The following is a 21,582-nucleotide window of genomic DNA, read 5'->3' as shown; positions in this document are numbered from 1 at the left end:
GAGATGGGCGGAGCCAAACAGTCATCAGAAGTGGTGAGAAACTTTAGTCCAGTAAGGAGATGTTCTCAGAGAAAGAATGAATGAAAACTATCAAACTATGTGGCACAATCCTGAATAATGATCATAAAAATGACGTCAGACGTTTCTGCCGGCTGGCCGCTCCACCATCTGTTACCTGTCGGCTCAGCTACTTTCTCAGCCTTAAGCCCCTCCCCCACGGCGGCTGTTAGAGGCTTAAGGTTCTGGTGAAGCTGCTGCCGCTCTGATCCTCACCGACCTGCTGCTTTCTGCCGCCGACTGTCGGGTCGCCTCACCTGTGGACGCGCGACAGGTGAGGCGGGCTTCACTCTGGGTGTTCGTGGTGCGTTCAGGGGCTCACGTCTTCACCGCCTTCAGGCTGACACCTCAAGGACACAATTGTGTGTTTGCAGCATGGGCGTGTCAGAGGGCGGAGCCAATGCAGAGGGCTTTGTTCTGGAGCGTGAACTAGAAGAGAACCTCTGGGTTCTTCTGCGGCGGAACCCAAAGGGGGATGCACTTAAAGGCATCATGCGTGAAAGGTTCTTCATGCCAGAGGCAGAGGTTCTGCTGGAGGCTTTGAGATCCAGATATTGATCAGCTGATCAAGCAGCTGTCTGGTTCTTCCCAGTGGGTCTGTACAGATCTTTGTGGCTCAGTGGTTCTCTTGTTTTGTTTGGTTCTGTGTGGTTCCGTGCGGTTCTGTGTGGTTGGGTTTTGTTCTGTGTGGCCCGTTTCCTCGGCCCTGCAGGATCCTCTGAGCAGGACTTCAGCTTCAGCACTTCCAGGATTATTGTGGATTATTTTTAGCGTCCTCTGCGGCGGCGGCGGGGGATGGGGGGTCCTCAAAGAGCTGCCCTAAAAGCTGCAGGTGAGCACGCGCTCCACGCCGGCGTGAAACCAGGTCAGCAGCAGAACATGCGCGGTCCGGTCCTGGTAGAAGGATGACGTCAGCCAGCAGAACCTGCTGCTGCTCTACATGTGACGTTTACCGAAACTAGAACATGTAAAACGCTGCAGAGATGCATTCTGGGAAAACTGGGAACTTTCTGGATCCTGAAGGACGGTCAAAGGCGTCAGGGTGACTGTTGTTTAGAACTTGGATCCATTTCTGTTCTACCGGATCTCACAGAGTTCTTCCTCTTTGTCCCATTTCTCAAAGTCACTTGATGGTGTGATCCCGGAAGCTCTGGGCCCGGTTCTGGTCCCTGTGGGCCTCGGTGTGGACTGGTTCTCTGAATGTAGGTTAGAGGAAAGAGCGGCATGTTCCTGATGCTGCAGTCACAGGACCGCCGATCAATCCTGGCACCGCAGGATCAATACAGCTTCTGGCAGGCGAGCAGAACCCGACCCGTTTGCTGGGAAAACCTCACTAAGGAGACCAGAACCGGCCCAGAGTCCGAGTCATAATCTGGGATTATTCGCAGAATGAAGTTCAGTGAAGGAAACGATGGGATTAAATCACAGATGAACAGTTGTGAGGAAGAAGAGGGTCAGAGCTCTCGGTCGCCGTGGCGACACCGTGTTGTGAGAGCCGACACAGTCTGGCGTCGCCTCGGCAACGGAGCTGCCCGCCGTTTAATATCTAACCGAGATAAGCAGGCGCCAAACAGCAGAGGACAAAAGGTCGCACGTGCACACACACACATGCACACTGTGAGTGGGAAAACCGCGTTTCAGCGCAGAGCTCCGTAAATATTTTCTACCAGCCGAGGAACCCGAGACGTCCGACTCAACAGAAAGTTCTGGATAAAAAGTCAGCCGGAACTTTGTTCTTCAAATAAACCCAAAACCCGTCAGACGGAGTTCCTCTGGTTCCTCAGATCTTCCAGACGTCCTTCAGGATAGAAACTTTTTCACGTCTTTGTGGTTCTTTGGGCAGAAAATGAAACGTACATTTTTCCTGAAAAACAGCGGATCGTCTTTGAGGTTCCCTCCTCACCTTTCAGCTTCATGTTCCTTCCTGTTTTGTTAAAGTTCTGGTTCTGGTTCTGTCTCTATCATCCCACAATGGGACCTCCACCCCATTGGTCTGTTCTGGTCAGAAACTGATGGTTTGAAACCAGAAACCAGTGTGAGAAGACGGATTTAGATATTTCCTCCGTTCACGTGTGAAGCTTTGTTCTAACCACGTTTGGCGCTCCTCAGCTGTCATCTGCATATCTTCTGCCTGTCGCCTGCGTGTCGTCTGCATATCGTCTGCCTGTCATCTGCGTGTCGTCTGCCTGTCTTCTGCGTGTCATCTGCATATCTTCTGCCTGTCGCCTGCGTGTCGTCTGCATATCGTCTGCCTGTCATCTGCGTGTCGTCTGCCTGTCATCTGCGTGTCGTCTGCCTGTCATCTGCGTGTCGTCTGCCTGTCATCTGCGTGTCGTCTGCCTGTCATCTGCGTGTCGCCTGCGTGTCGTCTGCATATCCTCTGCCTGTCATCTGCGCGTCGTCTGCCTGTCATCTGCGTGTCGCCTGCGTGTCGTCTGCATATCGTCTGCCTGTCATCTGCGTGTCGTCTGCCTGTCATCTGCGTGTCGCCTGCGTGTCGTCTGCATATCGTCTGCGTGTCATCTGCGTGTCGTCTGCCTGTCTTCTGCGTGTCGTCTGCATATCTTCTGCCTGTCGCCTGCGTGTCGTCTGCCTGTCAACTGCGTGTTGTCTGCCTGTCATCTGCGTGTGGCCTGCGTGTCGTCTGCATATCGTCTGCCTGTCATCTGCCTGTCGTCTGCGTGTCGTTTGCATATCGTCTGCCTGTCATCTGCCTGTTGTCTGCGTGTCGTTTGCATATCGTCTGCCTGTCATCTGCCTGTCGTCTGCGTGTCGTTTGCATATCGTCTGCCTGTCATCTGCGTGTCGTCTGCCTGTCGTCTGCGTGTCGTCTGCGTATCGTCTGCCTGTCAACTGCGTGTTGTCTGCCTGTCATCTGCGTGTGGCCTGCGTGTCGTCTGCATATCGTCTGCCTGTCATCTGCCTGTCGTCTGCGTGTCGTTTGCATATCGTCTGCCTGTCATCTGCCTGTCGTCTGCGTGTCGTTTGCATATCGTCTGCCTGTCATCTGCGTGTCGTCTGCCTGTCGTCTGCGTGTCGTCTGCGTATCGTCTGCCTGTCAACTGCGTGTCGTCTGCCTGTCTTCTGCGTGTTGTCTGCCTGTCATTTGCGTGTCGTCTGCATATCGTCTGCGTGTCGTCTGCGTGTCGTCTGCCTGTCGTTTGCGTGTCGTCAGAGTGTCATCTGCATATCATCTGCATATCTGCGTGTCGTCTGCCTGTCTTCTGCGTGTCGTCTGCCTGTCGTCTGCATATCGTCTGCGTGTCGTCTGCATATCTTCTGCCTGTCGCCTGCGTGTCGGTTGCGTGTTTGCGCTGCGTTTGGGGTGAACTCATGATTACCTCAGCAGAAGGCTTGAAGGCCAACGTTCTGCTAAGTCTTTGAGCAGAAAGAATGAAGAGATGACTTCCAACCACAGAAACGACCTTCAGATCAATGATTCACCAAACAGGAAGTTCCCGTCACGGTTTGGAGATTAGCAGCTCCATGACTCAGTGATCCTTCAGTCAGTGACCTTTGACTGAAGGTCAAAGTCCTGCCAGAGAAGTTTCTCACTCGAAGCTTCCAGAACGTTCTGCCTAAAATGAACCGATGTTCTTTACAAAGAATGGAACCGGATCAGAACTTTATCTGTGGAGGTCCATTAAGCCTCTGAGGAGGGAGAACTGTGGCTGTTTAAAAATGAAGTAGAGGAGGAGCTGCAGGAAGTCAAGGAGGCCGACGTCTTCCTAAGACCATCAGAGACGATGCTGAACAAACGGGAGACTCTCCTGTCCTGAAGCACGGCGGGGGAGGAGTCATGATGCGGGCTTATTCTGCAGGACCCAGACGTTTGAGACTTCAGAGGTCCTGTTTCAGAATCAGGACTATGATCTGATGTGGATCCTTCTGTGGGGCAGAAGGTCCAGTAGAACCTCTCAGAACCAAACGGGTCGTCTGTAAACAAAGCCAGGAGAGTCTGTCAGAGGAAAGTAAAGAGGATTGAGGAGCAGATTTACATTCCCCACACAAACACAGTAATCCCCCCCCTCCCCCGTGACCATGTGACCACAGGAATCTGGTTTGAATCAAACAAGCAACCAGAGTCTGAGGCGGAAACTCTAGGTAATGATTGACAGGTGACATCAGCTTTGTTTATACGGCGATGGTGACATCATCACAGAGGGGCGGAGACACATTGACCATGACAGCAATTTTTGTTTTTACTGCAGATGTTCTTCAAATATGACGACTGTCGTCTTTGTGACCTTTGACCTCTGTCCTCTGTTTTATTGTTTTTGTAAATGTGTGTCTGTGGGAGTGCATGCTTGTGTGTATATATGCACGTGTGTGTGTTTGTGTGCGTGTGTGTGATGACGTGTGTGTTTGTGTATGAGTGACTTTTTTTCCTGCGACTTTGGGTTCTCTTTCCTGCTCTCGGTCTTGCAGGCGTCTATCTCTCTCTCACAGCAGCAGACATGCTTGGTCTGTGGTTGCTATGGAAACAAAGTTTAGCGTGAAGTGGGAATAGAACAGGGAGTCCTGGGAAAAGTAATCACCCATGGCTGGTCGGTGCCCCGGGTTCCCCCCGGCTCTCCTTTTGTTTGGTTCTAATGGGATGGTGGACAGGAAGCTCAAGGCGCACAGACACGGGCCCAGATTCTGGGGGTCAGAACTTTTGTTCTTATCCTAGAGCTCAACACCCCTGCAGATCTGTGGGGAAAGCTGTGTGCTCGGGGGGGGGGGGGGGGGGGGGGGGGGGGGGGGGTTAGCTGCTGGATCAATCGGGTTCAACCATCAGTTGACCTGCTTTTGCTGTTGAAAGTCACTGATTTACCCATAATTCCTTTCTGTATTGCAGCCTAAAAACCTGCTTCAGAGTTCAGACAGAACATAACTGATCCCATGACACTGCCACCACCGTGCCGAGCTCACATTCAGGACCAAACTAAGAACCAAAGTCCAAACAGTCGGTCGTTTTCTGATGAAACCCGTTTGTGTTTCCTGTCTTTGATCGTTCTCTGCCGACAGATCAGCTGATTCACAGGTTGTAATCAGATTACTGCAGCTGCTTGTCTCTGCTGCAGTGGATCCTGCAGGATGAACGGATACGAAGCTGCAGCTGCGTCTTCGGGCGGCTTCTCCTCCTCCAGCGCACACGTCAAGTGAGTCCGGCTGATCCTCCGGGTCACGAACAGAACCAACCACGACTGTTCTGCGGGTCACAGAGAGAGAGCGGTTCTGAGCAGACGGAGGTCCAACATGATCTGTTTGTTTTGCAGCGGCCATGACGGCCCGTCTCCTGAAGCCCGCAGGAGCAAAGCCAAGCCCGGTCCCAAAGTTCTGTACGGTGAGTCTCTGCTGTTGGACCTGGAACGTGGTCCTGGTTCTGGGTCAGCTCCAGTTTTATCTTCCTGGTGGACCTGCAGACCTTCTCTGTGTTTCTGTCTGACGAGGTCACTCCTGTAGTCCCGCTGCTGGTGTGGCTCCGGCCCGTTTGTGACAGTGGGTCAGAACTTTGGTGTCTGCTGTCATTGGTCTGCAGGATCAGAGGAAATGTACTTCCTGCGCTCGTCGTCCAAACACAAAAAGAAAACTCAAAGTAGGACAACTGTGCACGCGTGTGTGTGCACGTGTGTGTTTGCACGCGTGTGTGTGCACGTGAGATGTTGTCTTCTGCTTTAACTTTATTTAAAATAGTTTTTTTCACTGTTTCAACAGTAAAACTTTATTGAAACGTGAACGTTCACAGACCAGAACCTGATCCTTGAGGGTTCTGCACGTGTGCTTGGCGCTGGTCCGTTATCTGCTGCAGCTGAAGCCGCTTTGCTCCTGCTGATAACAGCAGCGGAGGATGTCCGGTTCTTCTGCAGCGCCTGAAGGCAGCAGATACTTCAGCGGCGGGGATTGATGGACGCCACGCCGCTTTGTCTTTGCGTTTCCTGCGTTCAACGGGGCTGAAGAAGCTGATGGATCCTTTAGAACCTGACAGGTTCTGAATCTCAGGGTCCAGCTGCTTCTAAAAGCATAACAAACACAGAACGCCCATAAATCAGTACAAGTGTTGAAACAACGTTCACACGTTTCTCTTCTCCCAGAATCCTTTTGGTCTGCGGACTTTCCCTCTGACTCTGGTCTTTGGACGGTTCTGCTGCATGTGGTCTGGTTTGTGGACATCTTTGTGACAAAACAGACAGAACATTTGATGTACTTAACCCTTCAGACGGCAGATAACCTGCAGGAAAATCCACACCCACCAGATCAAAGAAGCTGTGGTCCTTGAAGGCATCATCATAACTGTGGTGTTTGTCCGTCATCTCGCTGTAGAACAGATGCAAACATCCAGACCTCTGAGGTTCTTCAGACCTCCAGCAGAAGCCCTGTTTGTGTTTTGGGTTCTGGAGCAGGTTCTGTCTGCGTGTGCCGTTGACCTTAAGGGTGTCCAAATGGACTTTGAGAAGGCGGAGGGTCTCGGTTAACCGCTCCGCTTCTTTGCCAGAACCCAGAAAACGCTACACCAGAACCAGCATCAACAGCCTGACGGACACGTCGCGGTACCAGGTGGAGGTGAGTCCCGCCCTGCCCAGCAGCAGAACCTCTAGCTGCGGGGGCTCTAACCTCCGTTCTGGTCCCGTCCAGCACCTGATGACATTCGTTCTGGACCGGAAGGACGGGATGATCTCGGTGGACGACGGCGTCAGGCGGCTGCGGCTGCTGGACGCCAAAGGGAAGGTGTGGACTCAGGAGATGCTGCTGCAGGTGGAGGAGAGGGGGGTCAGCCTGATGGACCTGGAGACTCAGGTGAGGCTTTTCTGAACCCCCCCTAGAAGAAACGGTGCTGTCAGGGGAGCAGCATTGAGGGTCTTATAAAGGTTTCTTGGTTTTTTCAGGAAAAAGAAGAAAATGAGTTTTTCAAAGCAGCTTAAATGTAAAGTCGTGTAAAAACCTGGTGACCTTTGACCTTTTGTTTGCTGTTTCTTGTGCTGACTGACTTCCAAACAAAGTTAATTATAATGTTGGTACGTTTTATAAAAATGAATAAATGCTTTCAGGTTTCTTACTAATTTTCTAAAATGTCAAAGTAGCTTCAGTGAGGAAAACCCTGCAGTTCCTCAAATGAGCACTAGAGGGCAGAAAGGAGATTCGTCCCGTTCGCTCCCCTCTAAACACATCTACAGGTGATATCAGGTGTTTCTTTTCTTTATAATCATTTAGGAAATCGGAGCAGGGTTGGGTGACGGGGGGTTCCATGTTTTCATTTTGATAGACCTTAGTTACAGATTTCCTTTTGATTGGCAGGTGGGCGGAGCCTTGGGGGAAAGTCTTACTGAATTTTGTTCCTCCTCTCCTGTTTTAGGAAAGTTGTAGATGTGGGCGGAGTAAACTCCGGTCAGTGTGCTCCTCCCACTTCAGATTTATTTTGACTATCCGTGTCTTCATGTTCCGGTCAGATTACGTCAAACGCAGTTGAACGTTTAAAATGTAAAACGCGATCATTTGTCGGATCTTGTCACATTTTCAGGGGAAATCCTCGGAGAACACAGGTGAGTTTCTTTTCACGTAGATGGAAGGTTGTGTGGCAGAAATGGGCGTGGCCAGCTGTTTCACCACTCTAGAAAAGGCGGGGCTAATGTTGATACAGCAGTGCCCCCTACAGCCGACCCACTGTAAGTACAGCTCTGTAAAGACCTTCTGGATTTAAGGAAGCCAGTAAAGTGTAGAGGAACGTTTGCATGCAGACGTAGAGCAGAGAACAGGTGGATCCTCTCTGAGATCAGGCCTGAAGGGAGTTGGTCAGGTGACCTGGAGTTTCTACGCCCCCTGAACAAACATCCAAACGGCCGCTGACTCACAGCTCCACCCAGCTCCACCCAGCTGCCAATAAAGACACACCCCAGGTTATGTGCAGACAGGTTCTCATAAAGTTCAAATGACGGATTTCAAAATAAAAGCACACTCTCTCCTTCAGTTGTGGTTGAAATGTTTTCAAGAGGAACTCTTAGGAAAATGCTCCTTTCTAAAACTCTAGTGGTCATTCCAGGAAGTGCAACGATTAGCACCTCCTGAACAAACCAGCTGGTTGTGTTTGAAACGATGCATCCACGGGGGGCGCTAGAGGTGAGGCGTTCTGCCCTTTCGGAGTAAAATCATGTGGTGTTTTCATCAGACGCTGCCCACTAGAGGGCGCCGCCGTACCGTGGGTTTACTGGAAATGACTGGAGAAGTCTTTTAGTGTGGACTCGTTTCCATGACGACGTCTGCAGAAAACCGTGTTTGCAGGCAGCAGGAAGGCCCGTTCTCCAGGAGAACCCATGCTGGATCTCCACAGCGGTTTGCTGAAGGTCTGCAGGCATCTGGTCAGGTTCTACAGAAGCCCGTTTGTTCTGAGCTCAGAAATGACCTTCAGGGCAGCCGGAACCTTCTGAGCCTCTTTGGTTCCGCGCGGAACGGTCGCTGCAGAACTTTCTCGGTCCGGCATTCCCCACAGATGCTTCAGCTGCTGGTTCCGGTCCACCCTGACCCTCTTCTACGGTTTTCAGAACGAGTTGGAGAACTTCCCCATCGGCTCCATCCAGCACTGCCAGGCGGTGATGAACTCCTGCAGCTACGACTCCATCCTGGCTCTGGTGTGTAAGGAGTCGGGTCAGAACAAGGCGGACCTGCACCTGTTCCAGTGTGACGACATCAAGGTAGAGAAGACCCACACCGGCCTTCCAGAACCGCGGCAGTACGCTGCAGCACCTTTTGGTCTGAGGCGCTCAAAGATGGCCCGGTTCTTTTAGAACCTGTTTGAAATGTTGAGAGACTAGAGCAAACCTGCAGATCCGAGCCTTGTGGTTCTGGAGCGCCACTGTTCTAGAACCCCGTGGGTCTCCTTCTGACATGTGGTTCTGACAGGCGAACCTGATCCACGCCGACATCGAGAGCGCCGTTCTGGACGCCAGAGGAGGCAAAGTGAAGAAGCGTCCTGAAGCTCTGAAGTGAGATCCGTCCTCAGACGCGTCAGATCCTCGCCAGCAGCAGATTGGCTGATCCTCCTGTCTGTCTGCAGGATGATCCTGAAGAGCGACGGTCTGATCCCGCCTCCTCCTGCGGCGCCGGCTCCAGAGCCGCCGGTGCCGTCCAATCAGCTGGATGTGAGGGGGCGTGGACCGGCCTGGTCCGCGTGGACCAATGAGCAGCCAGACTGTGAGTGATGTCACGTCTGGAACCTGAAGCTGCTTACGTGACAGATTACTTTTCTCGCTGTTCAAAAGTAATCCAGTATTTTCCTGTACTTTGGTCACATGACTCGTTTCTGTTACTTTGAAAGTTCCTCCTTTGTAATCGTGCAGAACTAGAACCAACAGAGCGCATAGACTTAATGAGGTTCTGTTAGCATCTCCACCAGAACCCTCAGTAGAACCGCCATACGCTCCATGACTGACGCCTGTCTCCGTGGCGTTTAGATGACGGGCTGCTGCCGGACGGCTCGGCGGCGGACGTGTCAGCGCTGCGAGTGGACCGGGAAGTGGTGAGTCTGCCGCTGATCCCAGGTGGACCCGGTTCGTGGTCCGCCGGGTCAGAACGTTGGAGGACAGGGGGGTTTATCCGTTTGGTTGTTTCACAGCAAATCCTGAACCACATCCTGGACGACATCGAGTTCTTCGTCACCAAACTCCAGAAGGCGGCGGAGGCGGCGAGCGAGCTCTCCAAGAGGAAGAAGGCCAAGAAGGGGAAGAAGAAAGGTCCGGGAGGTGAGGCCTCACCAGAGCTCGGAACCGCTACCGCCCAAAGAGCCCGACATGTTGACCCGCCAGCCGCGGTTCTGATTCCAGCTCTGCCTCAAACCCGCATGGGAGCAGCGAGCGTCACATTTGGACCGCTGCTCCCATGCAGAACTCCACCAGAATCCGAGTCCCACACCCAGGTGATGTCGGGTCTAAACCTGAGGTCCAGCAGAACCGCCTGTGATGGCCGGCCAATCAGAACAAAGGACAAATTCCATCGTTAAAAACCCGGGCTGGACCCGCTCTATAAACAGGAAGACAGGCAGCCAGAGGTTCTTTCAAAATAAGGGTTTATTATATAAAATAAAAGAGTGAAAATAAAATGATTTGAATGTTTTAGCTTCAAATGTTCTCATGTTTGAGAACCCAGAGGTCAAAGAGTTCAGTAGAAGTGAGCAGAAATGACCTCTTTAGAAGAGGAGGAGCTCCAGTGAAGCGTTCCGTCGTCATGGAAACATGTCATCCGTTCTCTGTCCACCAGAGGGCGTCCTGACGCTGCGCTCCAAGACTCCCGATGAAGAGGAGTTTGTGGACTGTCTGCAGAAGTTCAAACACGCCTTCAACCAGCTGGTACCTGCAGCTCCGCCCCTCTGCCTCTGGTTCCTGTCACAGTGGAACCTTCAGAACCTTCTGCTGTTCTCTGACCTGCAGGGGAAGCTGAAGGATCAGATCCAGAACCCGAGCGCCGTGGACCTGGTTCACTTCCTGTTCTCTCCTCTCCGAATGGTGAGTCACAGCGTTCTGCAGGTGGAGTTCCACGTCACTGAGATCCGTGCTGAAGAGCAGCTCCTCCCCCTCCTCCTCCTCCTCCCCCTCCTCCTCCTCCTCAGGTGATCCAGGCCTCTGGAGGCGTGGATCTGGCTCGCAGCGTCGTGGTTCCACTGCTCACCAGAGACGCCATCGACTTCCTCCACGCCTCAGGAACGCCGGAGGAGCGCCACCTGTGGGTGACTCTGGGAGACGGATGGACCAAGAGCAGGTGAGGTTCTGGTTCTGCTCCTGCCAGGTTCTCCATGGGCCCAGGTTCTCCTGTTTGTTGGTGGATCCTTTCTGAACCTGTCCAGTCATGTTCTCATGCTGTGTTTCCTCCATGTTCTCCCCGTGTCCCCTCCATGTTCCCTCCATGTTCTCCCCGTGTCCCCTCCATGTTTCCTCCATGTTCTCCCCGTGTCCCCTCCATGTTTCCTCCATGTTCTCCCCGTGTCCCCTCCATGTTCCCTCCATGTTCTCCCCGTGTTTCCTCCATGTTTCCTCCATGTTCTCCCCGTGTCCCCTCCATGTTCCCTCCATGTTCTCCCCGTGTTTCCTCCATGTTCTCCCCGTGTCCCCTCCATGTTTTCCCTGTGTTCTCTCCATGTTCCCTCCATGTTCTCCCCGTGTTTCCTCCATGTTTCCTCCATGTTCTCCCCGTGTCCCCTCCATGTTCCCTCCATGTTCTCCCCGTGTTTCCTCCATGTTTCCTCCATGTTCTCCCCGTGTCCCCTCCATGTTCCCTCCATGTTCTCCCCGTGTTTCCTCCATGTTTCCTCCATGTTCTCCCCGTGTCCCCTCCATGTTCCCTCCATGTTCTCCCCGTGTTTCCTCCATGTTTCCTCCATGTTCTCCCCGTGTCCCCTCCATGTTCCCTCCATGTTCTCCCCGTGTTTCCTCCATGTTCTCCCCGTGTCCCCTCCATGTTTTCCCTGTGTTCTCTCCATGTTCCCTCCATGTTCTCTCCATGTTCTCCCTGTGTTCCCTCCATGTTCTCCCCGTGTCCCCTCCATGTTCTCTCCATGTTCCCTCCATGTTCTCTCCATGTTCTCCCTGTGTTCCCTCCATGTTCCCTCCATGTTCTCCCCGTGTCCCCTCCATGTTTTCCCTGTGTTCCCTCCATGTTCCCTCCATGTTCTCCCCGTGTCCTCTCCATGTTCTTCCCGTGTTTTCCCATGTTCTCCCTGTGTTCTCTTCATATTCTCTCCATGTTCTCCCCGTGTTCTCTCCATGTTCTCCCCATGTTCTCTCCGTGTTTTCCCCATGTTCTCTCTATGTTCTCCCCGTGTTCCCTCCATGTTCTCTCCATGTTCCCTCCATGTTCTCCCCGTGTTCCTTCCATGTTTTCCCCGTGTTCCCTCCATGTTCTCTCCATGTTCTCTCCGTGTTCTCTCCATGTTCTCTCCGTTTTCTCTCCATGTTCTCCCCGTGTTCTCTTCATGTTCTCCCTGTGTTCTCTTCATGTTCTCCCCATGTTCTCTCCATGTTCTCCCCACATTCTCTCCATGTTCTCCCCGTGTTATCCCTTGTGCTCTCTGTGTTCTCTTCATGTTCTCCCTGTGTTCTCTTCATGTTCTCCCGTGTTCTACCATGTTCTCTCCGTGTTCTCCCGTGTTCTCCCATGTTTTCTCTGTGTTCTCTCTGTGTTCTCCCGTGTTCTCCCATGTTTTCTCTGTGTTCTCTCTGTGTTCTCCAATGTTCTCTCCGTGTGTGCAGGCTGGAGTGGCCAAAGGATCAGTTCTTCCCGGCCTGCGAGCTGCGTTTTCGTGACGGTTGGGAACCTCCTGCACTGCCGTTGGCGTCTGCGAGTCGAGAGCAGGACCTGACCCAGCTGGCAGAGACCATCGTTGCGGCGGACGTCCAAAGACGCGAAGACGCTCAGGTGTGGTGGAACCGGCAAGTCGGACCGTTTCTACCATGTTAAGGTGCGCGGTGTCACATGACTGTCCCGTGTGTCGCAGGCGGCGCTGCAGATGTTCCCTCCAGCTGACGGGTACGCCCTCTCTGGCTCCTCCCACAAACGCTTGCAGATCCTGGATCAGGGCACGGCCTTGACCGCCTTCAAACACGCCGTCAGCCGTGTCGACCGGTAACTCCCGGGTCACATGACGCCCTGGAGAACCGGTCCCAGCGCTGCGCTGCTGAACTCCCATCAGTTTGTACGTTTCAGCAGGAAAACTGCTGCAGAAACTCTGACGGTTTCAGCAGAAACGGTTTTGGTTTCAGTCACAAACAAAGATTTCAGCTTTTTTCTAAACTGTTTTTTAGTTTTGGTCAGTTTTACAAACAAACTACTGCTGAAAAGTCTAAACTGATGAGCAGAACTTTCCTGTGTTCTTCTGGACTCACCTGGGCCTGAAACCCGATCTGGTTCCTCTTCCACCAAACCCGGTCTTGGTTTGGACCTTCTGCCTGGCGTTCTCTGGCGTGTGACGCTGCACTGGTTCCTTTCTCCGGGCTGAGTCCAGTTCTTCCTCTATCTGGTTCCTGAATCTGCGTCTTCGTCCCGCCGCCCTCATCACGCCTCTCGCCTTGTCTTACAGAAGTTTGGACGCCGACAGCAGAGTTCCACCAAAACTCTTTGCCAAGTCCAAGTATGACTTTGTGGCGAGAAACAACACGGAGCTGACGGTTCTGAAAGACGAGATCCTGGAGGTAAAGCTGGCCAGAACCCGCGGTTCCACCTGAACTGATCTGCTCTCTGTGAATTTGAGAACCTGTTCCAGCAGACAGATTTCAACTCTTCCTGTTTCCTCGTTTCTGTGGCATCAGAACTCGACGGTTCTGAGAGTTTTCGGGTAAATGAAAGTGGTGGAGTTTGTGCCCCCCCCCAAGCCGGTCAGGGTCTTTTCGGACCCTCTACTGGTTCTGGAAGCCCTCTGTGGGCTTCTCCCGGTCTGGAACCTCAGTTCAGAGGATCAGTTTCTCCTGTTGGAACCCCGGTCCAGGAGGAAGCTTGGAGCGGAACCGGCGGTTTCCAAACGGAGCTACAGGACGACCCGACCCGCTGCTGTTAAATCTTATTTTTCTTTTTTAGGGTCATTTCGACTGTTTTTCTAGCTGTGATTAAAAAATAAAGTGATCGAGTTTATCCAAAGATGTCAAAGGGAGTGATGTCACTTTTGGGGCGGAGCTCTACTTTGTACTTCAGCATGGCACAGAGTTAAATCCCTGAGCTTTGTCTTTCAGGTTCTGGATGACAGGAAGCAGTGGTGGAAGGTTCGGAACGGCTTCGGAGCCAGCGGCTACGTGCCAAACAACATCCTGGAGGTCACCAGAGCGGTGGACAGCCGGGGAGAGCCCATCTACAGCCACACCATCCAGGTAGAGGCCCCTCCCACCACGCCTCCATCCCTCCGCCCCCCACGCGTCTCACCTGCGCTCCTCTCGTTTCTCTGAACTGAAGCTCATGATGCCAAAGAAGGAGTTTGAGCTGTTTAAGGTAGGACAGCGGGCTGGGGGGCTTCTGTCCTGCAGTGTCTCTAGCTTTGCTGTCTTTCACCGGACTGCCTGCAGGGGGCAGCAGAGGGGGCGGGTTCCTGCACTGATATACATCATCCAGTTGAAGGGAATAAATGGATAAGATAATGTTTCTCTGCTCAGCAGCCCCCCCTGCTGGCAGAAAGGTGTTACTGGAAGTGTGGCTGTCTCCGCCCCCGCTCCCCGTGAGTCACTGCCATACAGCTGATTCCTGATTGGCAGAACACACCTGATCAGGAGCTCACGAGGAACAGGGCTGGAGACCTCCCCTCCAGCCTTCCTAATAGCTTGACAAGAGAGGAGTGGCTGTGGTAGAGCGTCCTGTCCGCTGCTGTGGGCGTGTCAGTAGTTAGTTTGCAGTGACCCGACCATTTTCTGCATTTCTTCACCATCATGTGTTTCATCTCACGTCAGCAGCAGTTACTGGGAGAGTTGAACGAGGTAAAGACTTTTGTTTGTCTCACCGCTGTCTCAGGCTCCACCCACTTCCTGTTTCACTTCCTGTGACTGATATGCCCCGCCCCATCAAAGCCTTCATTTGAAGATAGAAGAAAAAAGGTTCACATTAATGATGACTCCGCCCCAAAGTCTGTCACCATGGAAACCTCTTACTGCAAAAGAGGAGAGTTGGTTTCCTCTGACTCCCCCCCCCCAACTACAGGCCTGTGATTGGCCAGAAAGCTCTGTTTGCCACGGCAACCAAATTCATGTCTAAAAGCCAGAGTACTAATACTACAAACATTAACATGAGTACGTATGCAGAAAAATGAGGCCACGCCCACCGCTTTTCTACGATACATTTTTATATGTAATAAAATAAACTTTACAGTTTGAACACATTTTAAATCCATTTTTAGAAATCAGTCAATAATCTTACAGAAACTTAAACCAATTTGAAGTCCCGCCCCCATGCACAGTAGCTGCTATCAGGAGGCGGAGTCAAAGTTTAGCCCCACCCCTTCCCTGCAGACTGGTCCTCTTTCAAGGTGTATGAATTTTATTTAATGAGATTCACAGGATCAGAGGGCACTGGAAGGCCATAAAAGGTCAAAGGTCACAGTGATTACAAGGATTTTACCAATGCCTGGTTGTCATGGAAACTGTCTGACAACAAGCCTTTGTTTTGCAGAAACAGACCACCAGGACTGACCCCCTCCCTGCACCCTCCCCAGTGCCCCCGATCCCCACACCACCGCCTCTCGCCCCCACCAGGATCCCCACGCCGCCCCTGCCCCCTCCGAACGCTGAGCCCACCAGGCCGCCCCTCAAAAGCCACAGCCGCCACAACAGCAGCGCCTCCAGCGAGGCGGGCGCCGCCGCCACGAGGGAGCAGAGCGAGCAGAAACCCGCCGGCCGTGAGTCTGAATGCAGACAGACGCCTTTTTCAAAACGGGAAACTTCAGCAATCGTTTTCTCTGTAACACAGTGGTGTAGTGGTCGGCACTCCCACCTCACTGTGAGAAGATCCAGGTTCAAATCCCATCACAGTTCTTTCTGTGTCAAGAGTGGATACATGTGATCGTAGTAGCTGAGATAGGCTCCAGCAACCCCAAGACTCTTAAAGAAATATGGATGGATGGTTGGGGGGATGGGGGGGTGGATGAGGTTCTGGAGACGTTTCTGACCCGGTTCAGAAAGGTTTGTTTGAAAAAGCTCCTCGTTTCTTGTAGGGAGGAAGTCCAACATGGAGGAGGTGCAGGACGAGCTGGTGCACAGGCTGACTTTGGGTCGCAGCACCCAGAAGAAGTTGGCGGCGCCGTCCCGTAGCAGCAGCATGTCGGCCTTCAGCATCACCTACGACTCATCTCCGGACGAAGTCCGAGCCTGGCTGGAGGCCAAAGGCTTCAGCCCAGTGTGAGTTGGATACACGCCCCAGAACCTCCGGTTCGTCCTGGTCGGCGCCGGTTCCTGACTGCGGTCTCTGTGCAGAACCATCAGCAGCCTTGGCGTGCTGACCGGCGCCCAGCTATTCTCCCTGAACAAGGAGGAGCTGAAGACGGTTTGTCCTGACGACGGCGCGCGAGTCTTTAGCCAGGTCACCGTGCAGAAGGCGGCGCTGGAGGTGAGTGTCGCTGCGGAGAGGAGGTCACATGACCTTCAGTCATCTGTGCGGCTCTGAGCGATGCGTCCAAACTGACGACGATTATGGCGATAAAGATTGAAAAACATTTCTGTCAGAACCTGGAATCAAAGCTCCATCAGGGTGTGGGTGAAGGTTCTCTTTGATCTGACGAGGAGTCGTGCTTAGAGGCCAAACGTTTCCTAAATTGGAAGTCCAGTTTCCATGACTCAGCTTTTTCAGATTTCTCTTTAAGCTGAGAAGCTTTTCTGTAACGTTCCTCATTTGTCCTCCAGGGGGAGCAAGAGAGCCTCATCCTAACAAATCAAATGAAAACGCCCCTTCTTGGGGACTCACCTCCCAGCAGCTCTCATGCTGTGGGCAGCGGGGGGGGGTTTCAGGTGGGAGGAGCTACTCTTGGCTTCTGGAGGGTTTCGTGTATTTCAAAGCTCTCTGTCCCCCAACCCTGCCAAGGTCTGGTGTGTGGTTCTGTTCCCACCTGCAGGTCTTCTTCTGACCCTCCTTTGATCTTCTGACTGTAACCACATTCATTAAGGTACCGTGTCTCATCCAAACGCTCCACGCTTCCTTCTGCGGCCCAGACGTCTCTAGTGGCGTCATCTCGAGTGAGTCTCGACGGCGTGTCAACGTCCGGCGCTGACAGAATGACCTCGGCGTTCTCGGTAAACCGTTGGTGAGGAACGTTCCAACCTTCTGACCACGATGGTCAGGTAATGAAGAATGTGGAGGCGGAGCTTTGTAGGTGGGACTGTGGTTCTGTTCTGGGTTTGACGGGTCTTTGAGAGCTCCAGGTCCGGATGTGTTGGACTGACACACGTTCTTTGGTGATCTGTTGGGGTTTGAACCCAGCTTCACGGGAAGAACGTGACTTTGTTTAATCAGTCCACATCCAGGTACCAACCGTCCCTTCAAAGCTAAGGTTCTGACCCGGTTCCTCCTGCCAGAGAGGCCAGCACCTCGTCTCTACTGGACCCGTGTCCCGCTTGTCCTCTGTTTATCCTCGAACAGCCCAAACCTCCTGATTCCCAGAGAACGTTTGGCGCCGGAACCGAGTCACCGCCCTCCAGCCGACGTTCTGGGTGTTAAGATCTTTAAACGGATTCACTTCAGATTCTCCAGAACCAGAGTCCTGAATTGATTCTGTTCAGAAAAATAATTATTCTTGGTGAAACAAAGAACTCGATTTTTTTGTTCTGAAGGTTCTGGTTCTGGCCCACAGAAGGAAGCTCCACTTGTTCTAGTGTAGAAGCAGTTGAAGGCATCTCCTGGCTGACCTGCTGCTGTGGCCGTGCAGTAAGCCCCCCCCCCCCCCCCCCCCCCCCCCCCCCCCGTGGAGACCAGGATGTAGATGTTCTGAAGAAGGTTCTGCTGCCCCGTAGATTTGTTACCATAACTGTGTAGAAGTGATGATACTAGAGTACTCGAGTACATGTACTGTACTGTTGGTGAGTATGGCGGGTCGCTGGCGGCACCTTAACCCCGGATCGGATCTGAACCTCCTGACCTGTAGCTGGTTGCACAGATTTCTGAATTCCTCTGGACCTCATGGGTTCTGCCGTTCCTGATCCGTTAGGAACCTTCTTCTTCTGGATTTGTGTCCCTCATGAGGATTCTCTCCTTTGTTTTTGTTCTCCTGAACCGGGTCAGAACCTGGTTTCCACAGAGCGCTCGCTTCACTTTAGACTCAAACAGTTTTCATCAGTCACAGGTTCTGCAGGTTCTGAGTCTGTGAGGTTCTTCAGAACTTCAGCAGTAAACACAGAATCCAGGAAGTTTGATTGTAAAGAATTTCTTTGTTTAACGGAGCAGAAAAGAAAGATTTCTCTACAAACCAGAGTTCTGGTCCTCACAGACCTGACGTTCTTCTGTCCAGAACCGTCTGAGGTTCTCCAGAAACCATCTGGAGGAGGACGGGAGAACTCTTTGGTAGAAACACCTCACACACACTGAAGCACGGGGGCGGAAACATCATGGTCTGGACGACTGATCCGTATGAAGGAAAGCATGAATGGATCCATGTACGGAGAGATTCTGGACCAGAACCTTCTTTCATCAGTGAAACATTAAGGATGAAACGTGAATGGACCTTCTAGGAGGACAAGCATCCCAAACACATCGCCATGGCAACCAAAAAGCATCTGTGTGAGAGGCATTTCAAGGTTCTGGAGAGTTCTATCCAAAACCTGGACCTTTGGGTTGAAAGTCCCAAAATATCCCAGCTCTGGAGAAGAACTGCTGAAGACCTGCAGGTGACCTTTGACCTCCGTCATTGAAACCAGGGTCACATGACGAAGGACCGAGGTGACTTTCAGGGAGATTTTCTGCTCCGTTAAACAAAATAATTCTTTCCTGGATTCTGATTTTATGGTTGAAGATCTGAAGAAGCTCACAGACCAAACTCAGCTGTTGGAGGAGAACCTGCAGAACCAGCAGAACCTTTTAGCCTGTGGGGTGTGTTTACTGTGGGTTTGGGTGGAGCTCCAACCATTTCAATGATGGTTGGAGCTCCACCCAAACCGATGCACCAGTTTCAGAAACGGGTCGACCCGCTTAGCTAAAACCTGGTCTGAAGGGGGTCCAAGGGCCAAAGCGGAACCGCAGAGGTTTGTGCAACCAGGAGGATCCTGGTCCTTTGGTTTCCCAGCATGCCTGCTGGCTCCAGCTGTAGATGTTTTCCTGCTGTTTTTAGCTCTCAGCGGCCATCACTGAGGACTTCTTCAGGTTTGGTGGAGTCCTCCTCCAGGCTCGGCGGAGGACTCGGGCCGGGCTTACGCACTGTTCACCTCTGAACCCCGGCTGCTGCTGCCAAATGCTGACTCTCCGTGAGCTCTTCTGGTTTTCAGAGACGCTCCGCTGCATGAGAGGAGGCTTGCTGGTCCAGAGGAGACTCTCAGGCGCTGTGGCGTGACTCCGCCTGCAGGAGCAGCACGTCTGTGCTCCCTCACTTACCCCACGCCGGAGCGCCGATCTGTTCAGCTCAGATTCAGCTGCTCCAAAGCCTCCCCTCACTGAAGAACCAATCAGGTTCCAGTTCCTTTCACAGAGATGGTGTTAGCATTAGCATGCCTAGCTGCATACTGTCTCTGCTGCACCTGAGCAGGTGGAGCTCCGCCCCCATCTGACGGGTTCAGCAGACTTCAGTTGGCTAAACGAGCTGAGGGTGGCTGTGGGCCTGTAGGGAAGCCACGCCCACCTGCAGGGCCACTCCTGAGGCCTCCTGGGAGTCTCCTCAGACCACACCTGCATGGCTGCGTCCTCCTCTAACCTCCTCTGTGTTTCTCTCCATCCTTCCTCGGACATCTGCGCCTCCAGGAGAGTTCAGGCTCTGAGCTGCAGGAGATCATGAGGAGGCGGCAGGAGAAACTGGCAGCCAGCACCTGTGACTCTGGGGTGGAGTCTTTTGACGAAGGCGGCGCCCACTGAGCTCCATCAAGCTCCTCCCCCCTCACGTCATTGGCTGTTTTCTAACGCTCTCCATCCTCAGGCTGCGGCCGACCGTGCCGAGTTCGTGGAGATCATGCGCCGCAGGCAGGAGCTCCTCAGCTCGTCGCCATAGAAACACACTGACCTCTGACCTGCGCCGCCAAGAAAAGTGCCGGACGTTCCTGCAAACCTCTGGAGGTTCTGGAGTTGCTGTAATGTGTCGCTCAGCAGCCGAATTCCCCAAAGCCGGCAGTATTAAAGCTTCATCCTGATGATGATGATGAACCAGCAGCAGCTAAAGTTTGATTTCTGCTTACCTCCGAATCAGGTGGTGGTTGTTGTTGTTACTCTTTAAGTAATTCAGTCATCTTCTAAGTTCCTCTGATGTGATTCTAGAAGAGAAAAGGAGCTCAGAGGAGCCGACTGCCTCTGGACAAACCAAGGAGAACGCGCAGACTAGAACCTTTAGGGAACCTTAATGTGTAGATCTGTGGCCAACAGAGTAACCGTACGGATCATATAGAATGTTATTTAAGGAACCTCATTAATCTCACTCGCAATGAAACCGATCCAAACGAAAGATTCTGAGAATGAACCAGGATTCCTGAATGGATCCGTTCAGTGGCGTCTAGCCCTGGGATCTGTTCCCCGCTGGGATCTGTCCTGCGCTGGGATCTGTTCCTTGCTGGGATCTGTCCCGTGCTGGGATCTGTTACCTGCTGGGATCTGCTCCTTGCTGGGATCTGTTCCCTGCTGGGATCTGTCCCGCGCTGGGATCTGTCCCACGCTGGGATCTGTTCCCCGCTGGGATCTGTCCCGCGCTGGGATCTGTCCCACGCTGGGATCTGTTCCCTGCTGGGATCTGTCCCGCGCTGGGATCTGTCCCACGCTGGGATCTGTTCCTTGCTGGGATCTGTCCCGTGCTGGGATCTGTTACCTGCTGGGATCTGTCCCGTGCTGGGATCTGTCCCACGCTGGGATCTGTTCCTTGCTGGGATCTGTTCCCTGCTGGGATCTGTCCCACGCTGGGATCTGTCCCACGCTGGGATCTGTTCCCTGCTGGGATCTGTCCCGCGCTGGGATCTGTCCCGCGCTGGGATCTGTCCCGCGCTGGGATCTGTCCCGCGCTGGGATCTGTCCCGCGCTGGGATCTGTCCCGCGCTGGGATCTGCAGCTTTGCACAGCAGACGATGGGAATGTTGATCAAACCAAACGGGTTTGCTGAGTTCTGTGGCGGAAGGCTGAAAGAGGCTCCGCCCTCCCTGATGGGCTGAGGGTGTCATTGGTCATCTTGACGGTTGGACTCTGGATCCTCTGACGATGTGCGAGGTCATGTTAATCGTTAAAGTCCAAATGAAGAGGTTCTGTTGTCCCAGAAGCTCCTGAATGTTCTGGCTTAGTGAACGGAGGGGGTGTTTGGGGTCCAGGCAGAGTTCTGCCGGTTCAGGAACCCGCAGACGTTTGGACCACAGATGTGCTGAAGGTGAGGATGAAGAGGCCGAAGGTTCTCTGGAACCTGGAGCTCCAGAGAAGAAAAATGCAGAAGATCCATCTGAGTCTTTAATGGGTTTAGTTCTGGTGGGGTTCTGCAGTTTTTTGATCATAGGTTCAAAACAGGAGCAGGTTTGTCTAAACGGCAGCAACTTTCTGAAGGAAAACCTGGATCAGAACCGGGTGTCCAATGTAGACGGTTCTCCAGCAGGCTGACCAATGATGACACCCACCATCCTCGTGTCTGTCTGTTGATGCTGCGGCGTGCACTAGGGGGCGCCTCAGACTCCTGTTCGGATCAGAACAGAAAACCCAGCAGACCCGTGATGGGTTCTGAACCGGTTTAAGCAAACGTGTGTGATGTTCTGATTGTACCGATTCCTCCTTCATGCCCTCCATCTTCTGGACTGAAATGTCTGATTAGTTTACAGGAAGTGCTTGTAGCTCTGAGGAGCAGAACCGCCGTTACAGAACCGCCATCGTTCCTGGATAGTTCTCATCGTGCCTTTCTCCATGTAAATACATTGTTCTGCAATAAATGTTTTGCAAAGA

The 21,582-nt window shown here is 52.8% G+C and overlaps 1 protein-coding gene across 7 annotated transcripts in view; it reads left to right on the top strand.

Moving 5' to 3' along the window:
- eps8 (epidermal growth factor receptor pathway substrate 8) overlaps window positions 1-21,582 on the top strand; it is a 24,147-nt gene extending 2,565 nt beyond the window's left edge. For 2 of the 7 annotated variants that reach the window (XM_023952662.1, XM_023952660.1), the window contains exons 2-23: window positions 5,124-5,201; window positions 5,319-5,386; window positions 6,536-6,603; window positions 6,676-6,837; window positions 8,577-8,726; window positions 8,935-9,017; window positions 9,089-9,225; window positions 9,486-9,550; window positions 9,647-9,773; window positions 10,288-10,376; window positions 10,458-10,532; window positions 10,637-10,785; window positions 12,273-12,438; window positions 12,518-12,645; window positions 13,100-13,211; window positions 13,746-13,880; window positions 13,963-13,998; window positions 14,451-14,477; window positions 15,166-15,391; window positions 15,707-15,890; window positions 15,966-16,098; window positions 19,429-21,582. In XM_023952662.1, the coding sequence (XP_023808430.1) occupies window positions 5,137-5,201; window positions 5,319-5,386; window positions 6,536-6,603; window positions 6,676-6,837; window positions 8,577-8,726; window positions 8,935-9,017; window positions 9,089-9,225; window positions 9,486-9,550; window positions 9,647-9,773; window positions 10,288-10,376; window positions 10,458-10,532; window positions 10,637-10,785; window positions 12,273-12,438; window positions 12,518-12,645; window positions 13,100-13,211; window positions 13,746-13,880; window positions 13,963-13,998; window positions 14,451-14,477; window positions 15,166-15,391; window positions 15,707-15,890; window positions 15,966-16,098; window positions 19,429-19,539 (2,496 nt within the window). In that variant the 5' untranslated portion in view covers window positions 5,124-5,136 and the 3' untranslated portion in view covers window positions 19,540-21,582. Of the gene's footprint in view, window positions 1-5,067; window positions 5,202-5,318; window positions 5,387-5,581; window positions 5,639-6,535; window positions 6,604-6,675; window positions 6,838-6,862; window positions 8,507-8,576; window positions 8,727-8,934; window positions 9,018-9,088; window positions 9,226-9,485; window positions 9,551-9,646; window positions 9,774-10,287; window positions 10,377-10,457; window positions 10,533-10,636; window positions 10,786-12,272; window positions 12,439-12,517; window positions 12,646-13,099; window positions 13,212-13,745; window positions 13,881-13,962; window positions 13,999-14,450; window positions 14,478-15,165; window positions 15,392-15,706; window positions 15,891-15,965; window positions 16,099-19,428 lie in introns of those variants that run through there. The other 5 variants (XM_023952658.1, XM_023952663.1, XM_023952659.1 and 2 more) reach the window with 5 other exon arrangements.

This window comes from Oryzias latipes, chromosome 23 (genome assembly GCF_002234675.1).
Source record: "Oryzias latipes chromosome 23, ASM223467v1".
Lineage (NCBI taxonomy): Eukaryota > Metazoa > Chordata > Actinopteri > Beloniformes > Adrianichthyidae > Oryzias > Oryzias latipes.
This window is presented reverse-complemented; position numbering and strand designations above follow the sequence as displayed.